Source organism: Amblyomma mixtum, chromosome 1 (genome assembly GCF_055824585.1).
Source record: "Amblyomma mixtum isolate Tamu chromosome 1, ASM5582458v1, whole genome shotgun sequence".
In the NCBI taxonomy this organism is placed as follows: Eukaryota; Metazoa; Arthropoda; class Arachnida; order Ixodida; family Ixodidae; genus Amblyomma; species Amblyomma mixtum.
Window position 1 is genome coordinate 295,874,080 of NC_143012.1, and position 22,506 is coordinate 295,896,585.

At 46.7% G+C, this 22,506-nt stretch overlaps 1 protein-coding gene across 1 annotated transcript in view; it reads left to right on the top strand.

The window, feature by feature from the left end:
- Positions 1-22,506, top strand: part of ds (dachsous cadherin-related 1) — a 69,464-nt gene that overhangs the window by 19,155 nt on the left and 27,803 nt on the right. Inside the window, exons 9-16 of the mRNA XM_089566515.1 lie at positions 869-1,147; positions 3,693-4,028; positions 6,280-6,395; positions 8,266-8,406; positions 12,571-12,952; positions 16,835-17,059; positions 18,677-19,003; positions 20,700-21,069. Of these exons, the coding sequence (XP_089422641.1) occupies positions 869-1,147; positions 3,693-4,028; positions 6,280-6,395; positions 8,266-8,406; positions 12,571-12,952; positions 16,835-17,059; positions 18,677-19,003; positions 20,700-21,069 (2,176 nt within the window). The remainder of the gene's footprint in view (positions 1-868; positions 1,148-3,692; positions 4,029-6,279; positions 6,396-8,265; positions 8,407-12,570; positions 12,953-16,834; positions 17,060-18,676; positions 19,004-20,699; positions 21,070-22,506) is intronic.

Consider the following 22,506-nt stretch of genomic DNA (forward strand, 5'->3'; position numbering starts at 1 on the left):
TGACTACAGTGAACTAACACGCCACAAAAAGCTGGAACTGGCGATACTGATGCCGATGTGGATAGCGGGAGCTCACGGCGGAGGAAAAAGTTGACGATGATGATTATGACCCGTGGCCTCAGGCCCCATTTGTGAGGGCACTTGGAAGCTCCTGTGCGCGTCCTCCGCGATCAACCACACTGTTTCTCACAGCCGGAGCTGATCGCGGAGGCCACGGCGCGTGCATTTGGAAGGCTATTCCCGTGTGGGTAATGGAAAGTTCGAGCGCGACCCTTACATGGATATCTTTTTTTAAACATTTCCTTTGGGAAAACAGGGTACAGCCCTTACATGCGTTTATACGGTAAGTTGACCCAGGGGGGTTCAAGCTGTTTTCTGACACATCCAAAAACAAGCTGCTAACCCTTTGCACCACAAAACTGATGTGAATAATCATTTTTAATTGTGTTTTTTCCGTTTTGGTAAAATTTCTCTGTTTCATCCCTAGCTGGCACTGCTTAATTGGAATTTGTGGTGCTGTGCCTTTCAGAGAATGGAATCATGCGTGTGGCACAGGACTAAGGATGAAACGACAGCTGTAGTCGTTGACCTACTATGATGTAGGGCCAGTGCTTTAAGGTCATGGGTACAAATCCAGTCTTGGCAGTTGTATTTAAGTTGAGAGGAAGTGTAAAAAAATGCTCGTGTGCTAGGATTTCCATGCACAATCAGCATCCTTTAAGTGGCTCAAATGAGTCGAGCACTGCACCATGGCGTCTCCGATAGCCCTTGCTGCAGCTTTGGGATTTTTAACACCGTGAATTTAAAATGTTTCATGGATGGCCAGCAGGTGAGGTAATTCTGCCTTGTGTTTTGTGCACGTGTGTAGGCGATGTACACAGCCTGGCACCTCTTGACCGAGAGGCCCAGGCAAGTTATGAGCTGATGGTACGAGTTGAGGACCAGGGCACACCTGCTCTCTCAAGTACGGCACGTCTGCGTGTTCTGGTGGCTGATGAGAACGACAATGCACCAGTCTTTGTGGAGCCCCTCGACCGGGTGTTGAGTGTGCGTGAGCACCAGCCTGCTGGTAGCGAGTTGCTGCAGGTGCGCGCCGTTGATGCCGACGAGGGGCCCAATGGCCAGGTGGTCTACGAGATTGTCCCAGGTTTGGTGCTTTCCTTTACTTGAGTGAATACAATGGGATGGCAAAATTTTGAATGCTCTATTACGATGAACAAAATAAGATCGCGTTGCTGTGCATCAGGTTTATAATGGAAAATTTATTGTAACCGGTATTGCAGCTTTCCAGTTTTAATATGGCACCATTATTTTAGATATGGCACCGTAATTTTGAGTTTAGTGAGAACTGAAAAACACCAGTTTCTGGACCCGTTTGCTTGTGATGGAAACTATTTTGACCAAGTTTGCAGATTCACTGCAGGTTTGGTCAATGAATCTGTAAAACATGCATATTTACTCTGCTGACCTCAAATAGCTTAGTGAATGAAAAGATTCCAAACTGTGCGACAGTTTTACAGTGAACAGTGGGGGTGTGCAAATAACAGAATTTTCAATAGATTGCGAATAGTATCTACTGTTCAGTTTGATTCGCACCACACTTTCACTGTTTAAACCTCCTAAACATTAAGAAATTATAATTCGTTTTTTCATCTAAGCTGACTGCAAAACATCACAATATTCCCAAACTGCAGTAGTTAGCACTTGTCACATGAGTTAACTTGCGCTTTCCTCATAGTATTGACTGCCAGCGTGCTGTAAAAGCCTGCGCACAGTAATGCAAGGCCTCAAATAAAACCATTGTGCTGACAGCCATCGAGATCCACCGCGCCGCGGCCACTGTGCGCTCATGGGTCGGAAAACAAAGTGCAGCACCACATAGCATATCATTGCATTGTGCCACGATGCAGTCAACAACTAGCTGTGAACTTGACTGGCAGTGATTCTTATTTTAGATCGCTACAAGAGACGCTGCGTGCACGGAAGCTTGCCTGGTTTTTAGAGGATAGCAGAACGGACTAAATTGCAGCCCGCATGCGCTGCTGTGGCTGTTTTGTGGTGACCGCTTTGATTGCTTTGAATTTGCATCAGTTAGAGTCCAGAACTGCGTGTCTTAAGCCACAGAGGACAAGAAATAAAGCCTGTGACAGAAACATTGGGATCTAAGCCAGCCCGTGCAAACCGCACCATGTACAGCATGGCCTGCACACAGGGGATCTAATGGTGTGGTTTTTTGTTTGAAAGCCTAAATGTCTAAATTGAAAAAGCCTAAACTGAAAGCCTAAATGTAAAACTTCACTGCTTAAAAATGTTTTACCACTTGTGCCTATGACTGCTGTCATAGTCTGTGATGTTTAAGAAAAAAAAGTTAGTGCCAGTATTGCAGGCTGAAGCTTACGTCCAGTGAGGTGCGAGGGCAACATTGCGTATGTGTACTTAGTACAAGCTTGCACAGCATTTAGCGTTGAAATTCTGTTTGGCTAACATTTTGAAAGTGCAAAGAATGCAATAAGTGAAAGGCACAAGTTAAAAGGCTAACAGCTGACTACTTGGTAGGAAAAGTGCCAGTATGCTGAATCGTGCAATTGCACCATTGCAGACAAACACATCGGCGAAATCTCTTAGGACCAGTTGTGTGTGTATACACTATTTGTGAAACAAGCATAAAGCGCTGCTGGAAGGATAATCGTTGTAAGCAAATGTAGACTGTCTTAGTTCTTTATACAGTCAAGCCCACTTATAACAATATTCAAGTGCCATGGAAATACCATTGTTATAACCAATAATTGTTATAACAGGGTTGTGCCGAAAAAAAAAGAAAGGATGACAAACTTCAGAGCATTTATTGACAGTAAATACCCAGAGGGGTTTGATTGTTCTAATGCCTGTAAAAGCTCGTTAAATCAAACTTCAGGGAACCGGAACAATGTTCACCGTTCACCGATGACCAAAGCACCGCCATCACTGCGCCACCGGGAGCCTTGCGCACCTCCACGTCACAGGAATCAAGCCGGCTTTTTGGAAGCTATTCTTATGAAAAATTCAAGAAGCATGCAGAACCAAGGGTGCGGTGACAGCTGACAAGAGAAAAACCGCGCTGGCTGCATGCACGCGCGCTGCACTGACTGATTAGGGGTACGCATGGCGTGCGTAGCCAATGCAGCAATGCAGCAGCTCTCCTGACGCGATGACGCCTGCCTCTTTTGCTTTCGTGGCGTTGCTGCGCCAGCTTAGTCCATTGGTCGGCCCCACACATGCACGCTTTTGTGTTGTAAGCATGGTTTTGCTGGTGTGGTTGTAGCATTTCTTTTCTTTTTCTGTAATGGTCGACACTCAATTACCAGATTTAATTGTTATAACCAATAATGTGCCTTGACAGCATTGCTATAAGCAGTTTATTTTACCATAGAACACATGGCAAAGCTGATGGTGCCATGACCGACCATTGTTATATCCGATATATTGTTATAACCAGTATTGTTATAAGTGGACTTGACTGTACATGATGCACCATGGATTAACACTGTCTCTGCAAGTGTAGACTGCCTGTGTTTTTGTTAGGTGATGCAGAGAAAAACTGAACTCTCCTTGCAACCATGCACTTACATTTTCCGTGAGGTATACCCCATGGCCCAATGGCTTAAGTTTTAAGGCAGTCGTAATAATTGCCATGATTGGTGGGCCGGGTGCAGGTAGTGGCCAGTTGCGGGACGGGCGAATGGCCTTCGCCATCGATGCACACACGGGTCGGCTGACGACACGAGTGGTACTTGACCGGGAGAGCCAGGAGGAGTTCTCTCTGGTGCTGCTTGCACGAGACGGGGGGCGACCATCACGCGAGGCCCGGCTGGCATTGCTGGTGCGCGTTTTGGGCCTGCACCAGCCACCTGGTGTGGCTGCCGGTGGTTCCACCCGAAGGCTGCGCGTGCGTGAAGGAACCGCCCCCGGCACTGTGCTCGGCTCCCTGGCTCCGTACCCAGCCGGAGCGACATTCCGTCTGTTGGGTGAACCAGTCGTCTTTGACGTGGGTGAGCTGCACCTTCACAGTTTTTTGCATTGGATTTTTCACCTAATTTTATTTTTCATTTATCTTGGGGGTGTTCAAGTTTCAAGCAGTACGAAGAGGAGCAAATGCATAAATAACACTAGTGATGTTATCAGTAGCAGGTGTGAAGCTAATTATGAATACTGCTATACCCTGATTGCTCACAAGGCCTGCTGTTCATTATGATGACAGCATCAGCAGGAGTAGTAGCATTCTGCAGAATGGACATTTTTGTGGAAATTCCTGCTTCCTCAATTACCCTTTGATCGAAAAGAAAACGAAACAACAGCTTGCTCGTACTGCTGCTACTGCCATTCAGCAGTAACTGAAGTAGCCGCGCCTCCACTTCCCTTTAATAGAAGGAAATGGCTTTTTTATAACCTCTTCATTTGCATGCCACTCATTGTTTACACTCAGGGAAGAAAACTGGTTCTGCAGATATTTGTTCATTGCACCAATTTGCTAGAAGTAAATTAGCACTCATGGAACATGTAATGTATTAGACTGTTAGCACATCAATGAGAACAACAGACGAAACTCTGGGATTGCTGGTGAAAGTGGCCACTGAAGGAGGGTGATTTTATTATCAAAATATGAAATTTCGCTGAATGCTTTGGGTATTTGCGTTCAAAGGAGGTTGTGTCCAGCTAGCTCATTCTGTGAAGTTTGGTGGCCCTTAATCTTAGGGTGGTGGGTTTGAACCTTATAATGGTGTCATAGTATAAATACTTCCAATCCTGATCAATCCCGATCATGGGTGAAGTTCCGAGCGCACTTAGCATGTAATGCCGCTACATGTTCTCACTCCTCGATCAATGAGCTGCCCTGCTAACGGCCACATGACACTGCAACACGCATAGTTGTGCAAATGGTGGCAATCAAATGGGCCTGACATCAAGTAAAAGAAAACAAAAACACTTCTGGTGAAATATCTCTTGGCTGGCTGTGACGCAATTACTGCAGGTTTAATCACAAATGCATGCAAAACACCACACTACCAGTCCACGCATGTGGGTGCTGCAGTTGTTCAAAGCTGCTCAGGCAGGAGTGATTAAAATAAAAAGGGTTATTTAATTGTTTTTACCTTTTATAGACCTTTTCATGACCCTCGGTAAAACCAGCTTGCTGGGCTGTGGGAAGAACGTGGGGGAGCTTTACCTTCAACTCTCTTGTACTATGAGCACAGCCCACTGCTCATTATGGCAGTGCCCGTCGACCTCTTTTTGAAAAGGTCTACAGAGCCTCTTTCTGTTCAACTCATTTTTGGTTTGATTGTTTCCCAAGCACAAGTACAGCAGTCCTTGACTGGGATCTGAAAGCTTGATTGCGATTGCACTGGGTGTTTAGCAAGATCAGATCTGTATTGATATCGACCGTGGTAATACGTAGTCTATTATAATTGAAAGCCCCGAGTTCGACCGTGGTAATAGTCTATTATAATTGAAAGGCCCATACTTGGCTAGCTTGGGTCACAAGGGATGCGTAGTTCACTTCCCTCTGCATCATACAAGGAACATTGATATGTGTTCAGTGACTAGCCAGTGGGATGCTGGCAGTGTTCACCAGAATGGACTCATTTACCAATTAGTATTTACAATGTGTACAGGTTGTGGACCAAATGCAAAATGTACAAGCATGCTCGATTAGGAGCGTATAGTGAGCTGAACATACGGTTGCTTTTTGCTCTGTTCTGGCGTGAGAGAGAAAGGGGCTCATTCTTGGCTGGTGAGAGAACGTGGCTGGAGGGCCACTGGGAGCGAGCTCGTGCAGATCCTCTATTTGCATATGGAAGTGAAAGAAAGAGCACCTCACAGGACAGTGGAGACTAGTGGCCCCAAAGGGTGATTATTGCCTTCGAAGCAGCCAAGCGACGCCATTGGGCAGCTAGGCTTAGTGTGATGAGAGGGGAAAAAAGGGGCTAATAAATCCCAACTCTGCCAGTTCAACAACAAGCAATCTCAAAAATTGGGGTGTACTATAGTTTCATAGAGGCAGCTCCCTACAAGGATGTTGCATACTTGCTGCTAAATTGCTAGTGTCGGTGCCTATCAGGCTTATGCGATGTTTATTAAAGCAGGCGTGTAAGCACTGTCGGTGGTGCTGCTGTAGTTTGAGGATAGTAAAATTTGAGAATGTGGGAAGGTATGCTTATTTATTGTGCTTTGAAAAATTTGCTCAGAAGTACCTGCATGCTAGTGCTTAACGTGTCAGCTGTTGCCCTTGGGTATGTGCAGGCCAGCACTCTGGGGACGTGTACACCGTGGGTGAGGTGGACTTTGAGGTTGCCAGTGAACACCAGCTGCAGGTGCGACTGGATGATGCTGGCATCACCAGCCTCATCAATGTTCAGGTATGGCAAGCTCCACGCGTGCTTTCCTTAGCCATGCATGTCAGGCATGCTGCAAACGCTTGGTCGGCTGTTGCATATTCAAATGGTGCACGAACTGGAGTTGGGAGAACAGTGCCATTGAAGCCTGAACTGTATTCAAGTGCCATGATGCCTAATGTGTGTGGCAAAAAAAGTCTAATGCTGAATGAAATATTGATTATTAATAATGTGGACTTGCATAAGTCTATAATAATGGCCAGAACATGATAAATACCGTATTTACTCGCATAATAGGCGCACTCGCATAATAGGCGCACTCGCATAATAGGCGCACCCCTAGTTTGAGCGCGAAAAATCAGATTTTTTTTTATTTCCGCGCATAAAAGGCGCACCCCGAACTTGGCACTGTGATCAATACTGTATTTACACGATTGCAAGCCGACACCTCGCCACCCCCCGCTTTTTAACAAAGTTTTTGCTGAACTGACTACTAGTCCTGGTGCGGATCCACAGCACGTACAACAACATCGCGTAGAACAGCCGCACACAGTTTTCAGGGATGCTCACTTTAAATGTCTGTTTGGAAAGCTTCATCTCCAGCCGGAAACGTTCCCGACTTAGGCCCGCAAAAACCTCGGCGCTAGGAGTCGCGTACGAAAATTTAGGGACGCCGCAGTCACAACTGCTGCACTTCTCGGCCACGTCTATTTTCCGACCTGCCGCACGCTAGCCGTGTTCGAGATCAAACTCCCAGCCATGTAGCTGTTAAGGTGCTTGGCCGTCGAGCTAAAACAGCAACGCTCCGCGGCAAAGCCATAAACCACGATGAACTATCGCGCTACCGCACATCCCGGCACTTGACAGCAACAACAAAAAAAAAACAAAACAAAACGAGCTGGAGATGCTGATGGCGATATGGATAGCAAAAGCTCGCGGCGGAGGAAAACGTTGATGATGATAATAAGCTCTACCTCGGGCGCCCTCCGTGGGGGGCGTCTGGAAGCTCCTGTGCGCGTGTGTGGCCTTCACGATCAAGCGCCCGTTGCGCGCAGCCGGAGCCGATCGCAGAGGCCTCGGCGCGTGCATTCCGAAGGCTATTCCCGCGTGGGTCGTGGAAAGTTTCAGTGCGGCCTTTACACGGATCTTTTTTTTAAAAATATTTTCTTCGGGAAAACGGGGTGCGGCCCGTACACGAGTGCGTTTACGCGGTGTGTTCAATTTTGAGAGTCGAAAAATTTCCGGAAATTTTACCCCGCGTAATAGGCCCACCCCGAACTTTGAGCCGGATTTTCTGGAAAAAAAGTGCGCCTATTATGCGAGTAAATACGGTAGCTGTCTTCATCTCTGCTGACCCAAGGTGTATTTTTTCTAGGTCTCAGTAGTTTTCTCCCGACTCTTTCTAGGATAAAAAGCTATGACTTACAATTCAAATGTGCAACGACTGGTTGCTTTGAGAGAGTTCTTGCTCTGTGTTCTCAGCGGTATTGATGGCTGTTCATTACTCAGTGTCATCTAGCTGTCTCTTCTGCTCTGGTTGGAAAACAGCATTCTAATGAAAAAAAAAAAATATTTTATTAAGCGCTATTGTTGATTTGTGTAACTACACTCTCCTTGTTTTATGGAGCATGAAATTTATTGTCAACATAGCATGTTAGCTTATCGCATGCCATGACATCCTTGCTGACTTTATTTTCACACTCATGAGAGTGCTTACTAATAGGTTCAAATGGGCAGAAAGCGGAATGTATGAAAAAAAGTTCACTTGCCCATCTGCATAATGAGTCTGATCAGTCCGCATGATCAGTCTTGTTATTCGGGTCATGATTGTTTACCAAACTTTGGAAGTGCCACAGGAGTCCTCCCCTCTGCTTTGCTGGCTCATGGTATGCAGATTCAAGTGGAGGACATCAATGACTGTGCACCCACCTTTCCGGAGGACCCCGTGCACCTGTCCATTGCAGAAGACACCGCTCAGGGCACCATGGTGTGGACATTCGCTGCCCAGGATCTGGACAGTGGCGACAATGGCAAGGTCTGTGCTGCTCTGAACTTGTTAGGAGTCTATTTGTATCGCTCACCAAAAGTGAAGCTCCATTCGAGCCTACTTATAGCGGCCCCACTTATAAGGAACACTCACTTAGTACGAACAAAGATGACTATTGTGATTGTGATCATCATCATGTAAATTATGATCATCATAATTTAGATTATGGTTTTTACGGCTAATCTCGGATGTAACGAATGTCCACGAGCACAAAATTTGATTACAGGAACACGCAGTCGCTTGGAAGTCTTGTACTGGGGCATGCTGAGTGGTCTTCATTTGCGGTCCTATATGAACACCGATACTGCTTTTGCATTTATTGCATGAGACCTTGAAAAAGACATGGGTTGCGTGAAGAAAAGAAAAAAAAAAAAGTCCTGTGCTGGTGCACAACACTACCTTGGCGTCTGCATTCTTTGCTTTGGGACTTGCTTGCTGTGGGAAGCGACCTTGCGGTAGAGGAAGAGTGGTACTCGTGAGCTATCAACAGTACCTATCTTCTCCCTCGAACGCGAGACCATGTGAATCGTTTTATGGCGGGTCATAAAAAGAAAGATCTTTTCACGCCTGAACTGAACTACGAGAAGAGATGTGATCTCATCCCGCACTGGAGCGCATTTGACAGTTGTGCCAGTTATTGTCTGCGCCCCTTGCACTGGTGACCGACTCCTTAGAAGTAAGCATGCGCAAATAAGGAGTTCTTAGTTCAAAGTGAATACTATGCGAATAGTTATCTTGCTTGAATGGTTTCAAAGCAAAGCGCACATATTCGAATCAAAGCGAACAGTTGGTGACTCGCAAAATACTATTAAAAGAAAAAGAGACAATTCATTAGAGCCCAGTAGCATGCGCCGAAATACATGGTTTCCAGATTTCACTAATGCAACTGAAGTAAAGAAAAAAATAAGCGAAATTAAAAAAAAATGCTTTCAAACTTGCATTAGGCAATATTCAAACAGCAGCAAGCCAAAGTGCCTGAAACGTCGTAGTCTCAAGCACATATCATGTAATTCTTTACATGCTCCTGATTTAAGATATAAAAGTTGTTAAGAGATTTTTCGGACACTGTAATTTCGGATGCGCCACACCTGATGCCGTACTTTCCCCAACCTCATTCACTTGGCACACAGTCACGTGCCCACACTAATCTGAACGAACAAACGTAGCGTTTAAAACAGGACACAGAAAGATGAGGACAGGACGGGGCTACAACTTACAACTGAATGAAATCGATAAACGAAAGACACATCCCTTCTCGAGCAAAGACACGCATGCTCAAATTTGAAATAATGACAAAACTGTGATAAACTAGAAAAAACCGGCAAAAGAAAAAGAAAAAGAGATGAAAAGGCGTGGAATAGCCACCGGTCATGAAACTGTTTACAAACATTAAGTGCGTCTTAGAAAGTTTCTTTCTTTTTCCATTAGATAAATAGAAGGTGTGCTAATGCACGTGTCATTACCGCGTTGTGATATTTCATGAGCTTCGATAATGACACGTGCATTAGCACACCTTCTAGTATTTATCTAATGGAAAAAGAAAGAAACTTTCTAAGACGCACTTAATGTTTGTAAACAGTTTCATGACCGGTGGCTATTCCACGCCTTTTCATCTCTTTTTCTTTTTCTTTTGCCGGTTTTTTCTAGTTTATCACAGTTTTGTCATTCTTTCAAGTTTGCGCATGCGTGTCTTTGCTCGAGAAGGGATGTGTCTTTCGTTTATCGATTTCATTCAGTTGTAAGTTGTAGCCCCGTCCAGTCCTCATCTTTCTGTGTCCTGTTTTAAACGCTACGTTTGTTCGTTCAGATTATGTATGACCAACTGGCCCCACAGTGTACTCTGCCCACGCTACGCATGCATGATCACGCATTCGTATCTCGGCCTGAGTCGTCCTTTATGCGAAAGTAAAAGAATATCGGTGAAGGAACTGTGCATGCGCGGGAGATGGCTGAGCGTTCCACCATACACTAATCAGAAGACGCGGTACCGGCGATTTCTGAGGTGGATCCTTGCATAGGCCAACTTCGTAATGTTGCGCATTGCATTGCTCCGGACAGAGGCATGTAGTCGGCATTGGCCAGCACAAGGTGCAGCAAGCATGATGCGAGCATGCCCTCTTGCACCGCCAGATGCGCTGCTGCATAAATGCTTGGGGTGCACCTATCTTCGGAGAGAACAGGTTTAAATGGACACGAGCACTTTCGTCTGGACATGCGAAAAGGTAGCAGAGAAATGTGGGGACATGTACCTCCACGCCAAGATCATGAGTGCTAGCAAATGGCGGTGCTCTGCGAAACAAAGACCGATCAAACTACTTCGTGGTGCCAGCTTTTCTCATTGTGGTACCTACAATTACTGGAATTTCATCTTTTGTCTAATTTAAACCGTCAAAGGGTGTAAACAGTAAGGTATTGCCTGCTTCGAAGTTGGTTTCCAGCAACACCACAACTATCAAAACCAATGCCAACGGAGTGCTCACCTCGGTCATGTCGGTGGTTCTGCATTCTTATCTTTTTTGTTATCTTCGCCTTTCAAGCCTTCTATGCAAAGGGTGAAGCACAGTTCTCACTGCGGCATGTTCGCTTTTGCATCTTGGCTTTGCCCCATCACGTGCGCTCGTCAACAGAATGCCGTACTTTGCAGCTGCCGAAGGCTGAGTTTGTAGGCACTGCCGCCACGCGTGTGCACAACGCGTGCCGACGTCCAGAGCGGTGCGATCTCACGCAAATGTCAGAACGCTTATAAGACCATCGATTGCTTCATTCAGCAGCCTATTTTCTCGAATTCTTGTACTTCGAAATACTTAAAAAATATTCATGGTGTTCGAATATTCAAACCATGAATTGAATAGCGCATTATTCACTTCAAAGTGCGTAACATTCATATATTCGTACAACCCTACTGAGGAGCTAGATTAAATGTTACAAACTGAAACAGCCAAGTGCCTACTTCATCAGACGTGTGCTTGCATGGCTCCAGGCAAAGATGGTTGCAATAAGCAAGGGCAGCAATGCAGAAAGAGAGGGAGAAAGGGCAGAAAGTGGGGAGTGGTAACGGTGCAGACAGGGGTAAGCTTTCCAACCAGAACACCGAAGGGATTACCAGCCCTCACTGGGGAGCCCTGCTGTGGTCCTGCCCTTTTAATGTGATAGCATTAAAAGCCTCATCTGGAAAAAAAAAATGGTGTCGTTGGTCATAAAATTCGCTATTTGGCTGGAGGAAAGGGCATCACTTCCACCTGTGCTATCGCATTGCCAACACAATATAATTAGGTGTCCCTGTGAATTTTAGTCACACCTACATCGTCTGTGACGTGTATACACGGAATGATGATGGCGTCAAAATACATTGCTTAACTGCCCTCGCAAGGCAACATTGGCATGCAAGCTTCCACTGTATGTGTACAGGATGCGATTCTAAATGGTAGCATCTAGTCTCTGCTCTGGGCAAGTGAAACGGGCTAATGAAATGTAATTTAATCTTATATTTTTATTTTGAATTTTGTAAGTTGAGCAACTTTTGTTCGTGTGCTCCGATTTCTAATTTTTTTTTGCACTGGTCTGTAAAATGCGCGAGGAATGTTTTGAACTCATCCGCCCACCTAACTTTCTGGCGCCCCCTGCTATGCCAGAAAGTTAGGTGGGCGGATGAGATTAAGAAGTTTGCGGGGATACGGTGGCTGCAGCTGGTAAAGGACAGGGTTAATTGGAGAGACATGGGAGAGGCCTTTGCCCTGCAATGGGCGTAGTCAGGCTGATGATGATGATGAATTAGCAGCAAAAAAAAAAAATGCTGCAGTGCCGCTTTAAAGTTGTGCCTCAGCTCAAACGCTAGTGGTTCTCATGAAAAGTATGTGAAATACATGCAGCTTGCAGTATTGGCTTGCCATCTTAATAGTAAAGTACCATTTTTAAGTGGCACTTGTACCTTTTCAAAAAACCTTCTCATTTTTGTGTGCATGTCTCTCTCTCTCTGTGTGTGTGTGTGTGTGTGTGTGTGTGTGTGTGTGTGTGCGCGCGTGCGTGCGTGTGTGTGTGTGTGTGTGTGCGCGCGCAGCCTATATCCTTTAGGCATAGCTGTAGAAAGCAAACAATGGCTTTTTACGCGCTGTGGTTCACAAGACAATTCAGCAAGTGTTTCTGCACATGCAGCTGGTGTACCGGCTGGAAGAGGAGTGGCCGTCTGTGGGTGCCTTTGAGGTGGAGCCGTCCTCAGGGCAGTTGGTGGTGCATGCACCCTTGGACCGGGAAGCCCAGGCCTCCTTCGTGCTCGTAGTGTCAGCACAGGACCAGCCGGCCACTGGAAGCCCCCTGGTGGCCCGAGTCACCTGCTTTGTCACGGTAGAAGATGTCAACGACCACAGCCCAACGTTTGCTTCGGCTGCAGAGGCCAGTGTTGCTCCTGATGCACCCTTGGGTGCCATCCTGCTGCAACTCATAGCCGTTGATCTGGATGCTGGGGAAAATGGCCACGTCTCTTACCACATGGCAAGCGGCAATGAGGCGGGCTATTTCTCCCTCAACCATGACACAGGTGAGCCTCTCAAGTTTATTTCATTGTATCAAAGTGTTACCAAAAATTATGTACAGGAGGAGGTCCCACAGTCTGTGACTGTGTCGTACATGCCGAGTGTGCTGGGCATTTATGTCAGAAAGCTACTGTTCAGCCCATTGTCACACATATCGCCATCCGCCACAACTGCAAGATTTTGGTCGCCAGCTGACTGAATATTCCTACAATGCACATTGTCTGGTGCAATGCCCATGTGCCCCGCCGCTGTGGCTCAGTGGCTACGGCGCTCGGCTGCTGAATTTCGATGGAGGCAAAATTCTAGAGGCCCGTCAGTGCATGTTAAAGAACCCCAGGTGGTCGAAATTTCTGGAACCCTTCACTAGGGCATTCCTCATAGCCTGAGTTGCTTTGGGACGTTAAACCCCAATAAACCAAACTAAACCAAGCAATGTCCATGTGATTCATGGCATAAGATTTACAGGCTGCTAATGAGTGTATTCTGTTAGAGTGAGTTGGGCTGTGGCATTGCCCAACTTTTGCAGCACTGTCAAAACGGTTACTTGTGAAATACATACTGCTGTTACTGTGATCGGGGGGCATGTAGATTGAAAACAAGGCTCAACTGACTTAGCAGCTGTTCCACTTGGGTCTGTGCTGCCTGTGGTTACGCAATGGAGCCCTATTGCACTCGCCAAAACACTATACCATTAGTAACAATCCTGCGTTCATGTTGGATATCATGGGGGTGGTGAAAATGACGATCGCTTTCGCTCTGTCATACTGCTTTCTACGCGACACTGCTGAGATGCGGGGAAGCCACTGTAGCTGGTCCTTAACCTGTGCTTGCGGTGTTGTTTGTGAGGAAAGGAAATGGCGCAGTAATTGTTTCACATCTCAGTGGACACCCAAACCGCAAGGGAAGGGAGGAAGGTAGGTGTGAAAGTAGAAAGAGAGAAAGAGGTGACGTAGTGGAGGGCTCTAGAATGATTTCGACCACCTGGGAATCTTTAGTATGCACTGACATCACACAGCACACAGGTGTCTGTGCTTTTCGCCTCCAACTTAACTGTCGCTCGGTTTTTAGCGGCCTTCAGAATAGCCATGAGCACCTTTGAAATGCTGTTAAAACCTGGGAAAATTTCTCTTTGTTTCTCTAGAAATGATCGCCTGAATTTTTGTCCCCTCAATGACTAAACTGCACCGCTACTGTCTGCGTTCCTGACGAAATTTTATATTACGAAGTTCGGCTTTATTGAACTATTTGTGATTTTTACCCGCTTACTATATAACGAGGTTTCACAGTGTTATCAAAAAGGTAGTGTGGCTACCAGCACACAATTCTGCAAAAAATGCTAAAATTTGGAATTTATCGTGGAATCCCGGGAAACATAAGGGCCTTAGTCTTGGTATATCACGACCAGTGAGCCACAAACATCCATGCCCCAACAGCCATGATATACACGTTTGTGGGTTTTTGTACTGCAGTTAAAACTCGATTTAACGAAGTTGAGGGGTGCCGTGAATTATTTCGTCAAATTGAGAACTTCGTTAAATTGAATGAGGCATTTCTTGGGCACATAATTCGGTACATTCGATTATATGGTATGATGGCATCCAGAAAGCTACCGCAGCATCATATTTGTGAAGCGTAAATGCTCCCAAAATGAAACTGCGGACCGCGGAAACGACCGGCACCGCTAGCTCGTATGAAAAGAAACAACAAAAATTCTTACTCAACAAGAAAGGCCCGAGGGGACTACAAATTTATTTTCCGCCAAAGAAGTCGGTGATCTTTGCCTGCGTGCGCTTTGTGAGCAATGGCCGCACCGATTTCTCGTAGGTCTGAAGTGCGTCCAATGCGTCTACCGTCCCCTCGTGTGCGCCGGCAAAATGTAACAGCAGATCGAGAGCATCCATCACCTGACCTGGTGTCGGCACGGGAGCTTCGGCACCTGCAGGGTCGTCGGCAGCGTCTTCAGCCGTCACTCCCTCCACGCTTCCTACAAGCCGCAACACATCGGCATCAGTCAAAACTTCCGTTGTGACTGCGTTTGCGTCGGCGTTCACGTAGTCTCAGAAACTTATGCCTGTGGGCACTTCATCCACTGAGCGAAGGTGTTCCCAGGCATCTTCATCCTCGTGCACGGTGCTCGCGCAGTCCGGACCAGCTTCGGCAGTTTCAGGGCCTAGTGTACCGAAACCGGCAGTCCTGAAGCAGTTGACAATTATCGATGGCCTCAATGCTCTCCAAGCCGCCGCCACCATCTCAACCGCCATAAAAATATCTATTTTCGTCTCGCGCTTCAGCTCCAGGTTGAGGAGAACTCTGTCGACGACTCGACGCTTGTATGCATACTTCACGCTATTAATTATCCCTTGATCCAAGGGCTGAACCACGGACGTTGCGTTTGGGGGGAAGTAGCGGAGCTCCACGCTGGTCAGCTCGACCTCTGCAACGTAGTGGGCCGTGCAGTTATCCAGCAACAGGCACACTTTCCTTTTCTGGCGACACATGTCGCTGTCAAATTCCTTCAGCCATGTAGCGAAAATGGCACCCGACATCCAAGCTTTTGAATTGGCAACGTAGTTCACAGGAAGCTTTTTGGTGCCTTTAAAACAGCGCGGCCTCGCACTCTTTCCGATGACAAGCGAGTCTCGTTTGTCGGCGCCGTCCATGTTGACGCACAGCAAAAGAGTCAGCCTTTGTTTGCTGTGTTTGCCGCCGTGGCACGCCTGCCCCTTCAGGGCGAGTGTTTTTTTAGGCAGCATTTGGTAGAATAGACCACTCTCGTCGGCGCTGTAGACGTCGCTGGGGGCATATTTTCCCAGAATGTCGGGCACGTTTTCAGACTGCCAGTCGCCGACTACAGCCATGCTTACGCTGCTCGCTTCACTGCTGAGCACTTTCCCGACGATGCCGTGTCGTTCTTTGAAGCGCGACAGCCAGCTGGGACTTGCCTTGAACTCGTTGTCGCCCAGCAAGCACGCGAAAGAGCGAGCTTTTTGTTGGAGCAGGTCTCCACTCACGGGAATATTCTTCGCCCACAAATCCATAAACCAGGCGAAGAGGGCCTCTTCCATTTTGCTTTGAGGTGTAGTCTTCAGCGTTTTTTTGCGCGAGAGATTCCCCGACGAAGTGGCACGGAGGATGTCATCTTTCCCTTTCAATATTGTGGAGAGAGTACTCGCTGGAATGCCATGTGCTGCAGCCACTTCACATTTCTTCTGTGCACTTGTCACAGCACGAATTATGTCCGCTTTCTCGACCAGGGTAAGCCTTTTTCTTTTCTTGCAGGGCTCCATCTGCTAGTCAGGAGGGTTAGCGGCGCACTTACTCGCACACACCACGTCCGCGTTCACGATAGGAAGGCTAGACTGATGGAGGCCTAACAAGCTGAGCTTGACAAAGACGTGCGTTCAAAGGCACGGGGAAATATCTGCACAAGAGTGAACACAGAGCACAACACACAAACACACACAAAAAAAAAACATGCGAACTGCAACAGCGCCATTTATGAAATTTGGCACGAAACTTTTTTACTGCTGGCGCCATCTCGTGAGCTCGACTCAAAATTAAAACTCGTTTTGCGCCGCGCAGTTTGAAAAAAGCAGCGGGCCGAAGATGCTCCGCGCTGTTACCGCTGACTCGCAATCAATAAATTTTGGGGTGCTGTCTACAAAATAGACCAAAAATTAACACTTTTTCACCTTTATTTCTCGAAAAAAGGTTTGTTAAATCGGGGCAGATCACGGAATCGGTTTCGTTATTTCGGGTTAGTCAAAGCATTGAACCCTATGGGCGTCTCAGGGGGAATTAGGATACCTTCGTTAAATCGGGTTTCGTTAAATCGAGTTTTGACTGTATTCTGCTTGTGACTTACGGTGTGGCATGAACTCGTGCAGGGCTGCTGACAGTGGCACGATCTCTGGCAGAGTTGCCTGAGCGGCTTACCCTCAATGTTACGGCCAGTGACAATGGGACACCGCGTCGCAGCACACATCAGGAGCTGCGTGTGCGTCTCAGCGAGGCACCACGTCGGCCACCTCGCTTTGAGCAGTCGCACTATGCAGCTAACGTGTCGGAGGACGCTTCTGTGGGCACCGCTGTGCTCACTGTTCGCGCATCAGGTATGTACATGTTTTGTTGCTCTGTACTGCTGTGACATTTTGCAACAGCTCTGAGAGAAGGCAGGTGTGTCGAGGCATAAAAAGAAGGGACTGTAGCATCAGTGAATGTACTGTATTAAGTATTCTGCACTTAATTTATGGTCCTCCTTCAAGTTGTTGTGCTGACTAGCATATTTGTTTGAATACAGATTGAGTGTTGTTTTATTTATTTACTTTTTTCTAGAAATGTTGTCCGAAAGTATCCTTTCAGAAATATTGATATGCTATTACATTAATAATCATCATACAACACGCACATTCATATAAGACTATGTTAAAGCAAACCACTGGACCGAAATCCGTTACTCATAAAGCATGCTGCCAAACGCAGATTCTTGTGAAAATGCGAGTCCAACCCTTCTGCAGTGAGTACTGCTACAAAGAAATTTCTACCCTCCACAACAAATGATTTTAATGCATAAGCATTAGACCGTTTATTTGAACAAAAGCCCAGTGGTGGCTGGTCTTTGAGAAAGCAGAAAAAAAAACTTGGCATATTTATGGCCTTGAGCGGGATCCGAACCTGCAGTGGCGCGAACAGTTCAGCTTCACTGGCTGCTGTTTTAGACTGCTGGACCATTGGTACACCCTTTCGCCATGCATGTTATAGTACTGCCAGCCTATCGTGTTGTGCTTTGGATATCGCTGTCTTCATTAACTTTCATCCGCTCTCAAATGCAAAAGCTCATGGCCAATTGCGGCATGATGATGGTGGTAGAAATCAGTTTGTTCATTTCAGTGTGATGTTTTTGTTTCAGTGGTAGCAGGTGGGGCAGGTAGCAGTGTTAGGCCTTTCATGATAAGCGGTAGCTAGTTTTAAACGGGTTTTGTGGCAGCTTCACCGCACAGCATGTGAGCCCTAGTGACACTGAGAAAGCCAGCAAGTGGTGTGTAACAGTCTGCTGTTGCCTGGCATGCCGACAGGCAGCACATCACTGCAGGAAGCACACTGCCGGCTTGGGTACATCTTAGTCTTGCTTTTGAGCCAAAGGCAAGTGTTATAAATATTCTTCTTTTCTGGTGCACCTTGTGGTACACCTAGTACAGGCACTGGTGCGTATATGGGGGGCAAGACGACTGTTCTAGGCGGAGTGTCAACAGGACGAAATGTTGGTGATGGACTCATAACGTGTGTCGCAAAATGTCCTCGAAGAATTGGAGCAACCGCATTTCTGCCTTGTTATCGAAAGCATTGATATTGAGGTGCAGGTGACCCCTATTTAATGCACGATGATGTGAGCGCACGTGCGCATGGTCGCCATGCACCTGGTCTTTGAGATTTCCACGATAGTACCGCGAAAATCGTGCCATGGAACCAATCTCGGCACAGCAAAAGACCAGAGCTGACAGATTTTTTAAAATTAAGCATTGTTCATTAACTATCCTCTTCAGTGTGTCATTGTTCTGGTCTAATTTCCCGACAACAAAGTTTCTGCTTCGGTGAAACTTTCCGCGGATCCTGTGAATTTTTGTGGCAGGTTTTGACTGTATTAACCTGTGCATTGGTATGCATCTTTTGCCCAGTGCTCGTAACCGAGTTTTCCAAGGGTGACAAAGTGAGCTGTTTGTTATGTGCAGGAGGTGGCAACCTGTCATACAGCCTGCCAGCTGGGGGTGGCCACTTTGGTGTCGACGTAACTACGGGTGTAGTGCGCACACTGGCACCGCTCGACCGAGAGGCCCAGGCTCAGCACGAATTTGTGGTGTTTGTAAGTGACGGGCACAACCAGGCGGACAGTTGCCTGGTGCTGGTGCGACTGCTGGATGTCAACGACCAAAGCCCTGAATTTGATGACTCGTGCCGAGGCTTGGCTGTACCTGAGAATGGACCACCTGACGTGCACACCCTGGTTGCTTGGGACCGTGATGAGGGCCTCAACGCCCGTCTGCTCTACTCCATTGCAGGTGCAGTCACCATCTTTACTATCCACCACCTGCCATCATGGAAAGGTGTGAAAGCACAGCTGCTGAGTTTACACGCTGCCCTCATTGTTTGCAGCATGTGCAGTAAAGCTTCGATAATTAGAACTTGGTGAATCTGAAATCCCAGCTAATGCGAAGAATTTCTGCGATTGTGTAATTTTAAGTGTCAATTTCACCGGGTAATTCGAACTGATTGCCTGTACCAGCCTGGTTCAATCTAAGGTGTGAGGTGCTATGCAGGAATTCCCAAATCCGGTGAAGCAACAACCCTTCGGTGCTGCCAATGCTTGATCTGAAAAGCGTCTCATACCCAGTACTCCCAGCACAAAAACCAGTCCATGATATGGCTCGCGCACCACCGAAGCGCTTGCCTGCAGAGCAGAAGATGGGCTTCACTTCAGTGCAGTAGGGGATACCAGTTTAAATGCTGTGCTGCTGGCACTTCGTCAAGGCAGCGTTTAGCGGAGGCACTAACATCGAAGCACCTCCCATCCCCACGATGTGACCATTCTTGTTGCAAGCTGTCAATGAGTTGACTTGTGCCATTTTTCGGTGGTGTGCCGTGGCTAGGGAGTTAGTTCACCAGTATCTCTGATTACTTTCAGTAATTGCAAAATTTGTCCATTTAAAGGTAGCATCTTCCCGCAACAAAATTTTGTTGTTTGGGTCCTATTTTTTGTTGTGCTTAGGTAATTCGGAAACCCACTAAAGTGTAATATTTTTTGGGGTCCCAGTGATTTTGAATTAATTAATGAGGCTTGAATGCATGTGTAGATATGCAGCAGCATGTCAGTGGGAACAAAATTGTCAGAAAAATGCACTCCTACCAGACACGATGCCCTTGGCACTTGAAATAAGAAATAGTCCCAACAAAATGATTTGGTTATACCTAAGTTATTGAACAGATGGTCACGTTTCTTGCTCAGGCAAGCCAATTATGTTATGAGAATATAGCCAGCCAGTAAGCATTTGCAACGTATGCCATTCTTCTTGTTCACACTGGCTTAATCTACTATACTGCAGGGAAATCTCATTGCTATTATAATGAGAATAATGAATTTCACATATTTACTCACTTTTCACAGATCATGTGACTAACACTTCAATTTCAGTTCAATTCAGTTTTGTTTTGCATTTTTATACTTGTATTGCTGATGGGAAAACACCTATGTCAGCAATGCACCAATACTATGAATCCATATTTTACATTCTTAGCTCTTAAATCGGTCAGCTGCTGTAACAACTTCTAAGCAATTGTGAAAGCCAACACCAATGGGTGCTCTCAACTTGGGTGCACGCTGACTGTTCCGTCTCTCTCCTAATCTTTACTATCATCATTTCTGTCTCTCTGTCTTGAGTCCTCTGAGCGACAGGCATGGTGCACCTCTCACTGTGGTATGTTCACTTTCGTGTGTGGGTTTATATGAATGCGTTGCCAAATCGCGTGCACCTTTCATTTCAGAGAAATGAGTTCACAAATGTATCTGATGCGAAGGTACACAATTTCTTTGGCCAAGTTTAATGAGTGGAATTATTTTCAGACTGTCATTGTAACAATTCTTCCTGTGTGCCTGACAGCTGTGAGCTCATCCTCTGGCCACTCCTGGTAGCAGCATAAGACACTAGGTGGAATTTACTGAAGGTGTTCTCTTCCTCACCTTTTTTTTTTTTTTTTCAGAGGGCAACGTGGGAGACAAGTTCCGGCTGGAGCCCCGCACGGGCCGGTTGACAAGCGCACCATTGGACAGGGAGTCGGTGTCCGAGTACCGGCTGAGTGTTCATGCCACCGACCAGGGTAGCCCTGCACGGACTGGCAGCTGCACGCTGCTGGTGACTGTGCTGGACGAGAATGACGAGGCACCGCGATTTGAGCAAGCGGTGTACAGTGCCAGCGTGGCTGAGGATGCTGCCCCCAACACAACTGTGCTGGCTGTGCGGGCTCACGACCCTGATTTGGGACCCGGTGGCCGCGTCTCATATTCGCTGGCGAATGAGACAGCAGCCCTGTTTCGGATAGACAGCGACACTGGCGTCCTCACCACCACAGGGTGCGTACAACTCACACATGTTTGCTACATGTCAGGCAGCTTAGTTTCTTTACGTAGAAAATCCGGTGTCTGCATTGTGAATGGCAAATAGGAAGACGTAGGTTGGCTCAGGCAGCTACCTCTGGAGAAGCAACCTAGGTGGTCTAGCTAAGTACAGCCAGCCAAATCTTTAGCTGGCGTGCGCGACGGCCGCTTTTTCTGTGCTCCTGTGCTTTGGGATGAAGCAAACTTGCGGAAAGCTCAATATTAAGCACGGGCTTAGTGAGCCTGTGCTTAAATTTTATATTTTCGCAAGTTTTCTCTGTCATAAACTACAGGATCACGGAAAATGTGGCCGTTATGCACGCCAGCTAAAGATTTGGCCGGCTGTACGTGGCCTTGTGGGGTCTGGCAGGTGGCAGTTAAATTGATGATTTATTGTGAGCGGTTGCTCGGGAGGAGCAACTTGGGTCGCACAAGACCCACAGGTGGCAGCACCTGCCATCACAGGGCGGTGACGCATCCCTTAACCGCTGCACCTTTTTGCAAGGAGTGAGATGAGGACTCCCAGGAACATATGACTGTAAAGTTGAGAATGACCAATTCCGCATATACGGGCATTAACTCATTAACTCTATCATGTCATATCCTTAAGGCGGAGCTTAAATGTCCCTTCCAATTTTTTTTACCAAAAGGTGTGAAAGGTAAATCCTTGCATAGGTAGGACAGGGTACTTGTATTGCCGCATATAAGTCGACTCCAAATATATGTTGACCCCTTTACTCCCATCCCTTGATGACTGAAAACAGTTGACCAAGTGAAAGGGGGTTTGTGCACAAATAAAACAGGGGATGGAGTTCACGGTGGGTGACGCAAAACGGCGGGCAGAATGGCAGGCAACGCAAAAGACAGCCAGTCCAACTGAAGCAATCTCATGCAGCGTGGCAGAGCTTCGTCTTTCTCAGTCATCTTCCTTGAGGCATCAGGTGCAGCCATCATGGTTAGCTACAATTCTAATAGTCAAACGGTCTGAAAGATCCGTGAACTTAAAAAAAATCACTTTTTCACTATAAACCAGCTTTAAAAATTGTGAACTTCTACGTTTCCCATGTTCCGTTTGCAAGCAGCAATATTGGATTGCATTTGACTCAGAATTGCACTTTAATTGTGTTATATAATCTCTTCTCTTTTGTACCGATTTTACTCTTGCTTGTTTATGCAGTGCAAAAACTGTGTAGGAAGTGCCAGTGTTATCACCCACCTGCCATTTGCTGACATAGCTTATGACCTGCGCTTTTCAATAACTGTCCCTGCGTTCTATGTTGTGACCAATACTAGATTTTAAATCACTTTATCTAGAAGTATGTTCAATGACCATTTGCATTAACTGAAATGGCCTACTTTGTTGTTCACAAGTGATGGCAATGACTGCTGCTGGCCACCTAAAGCATTGCTTGA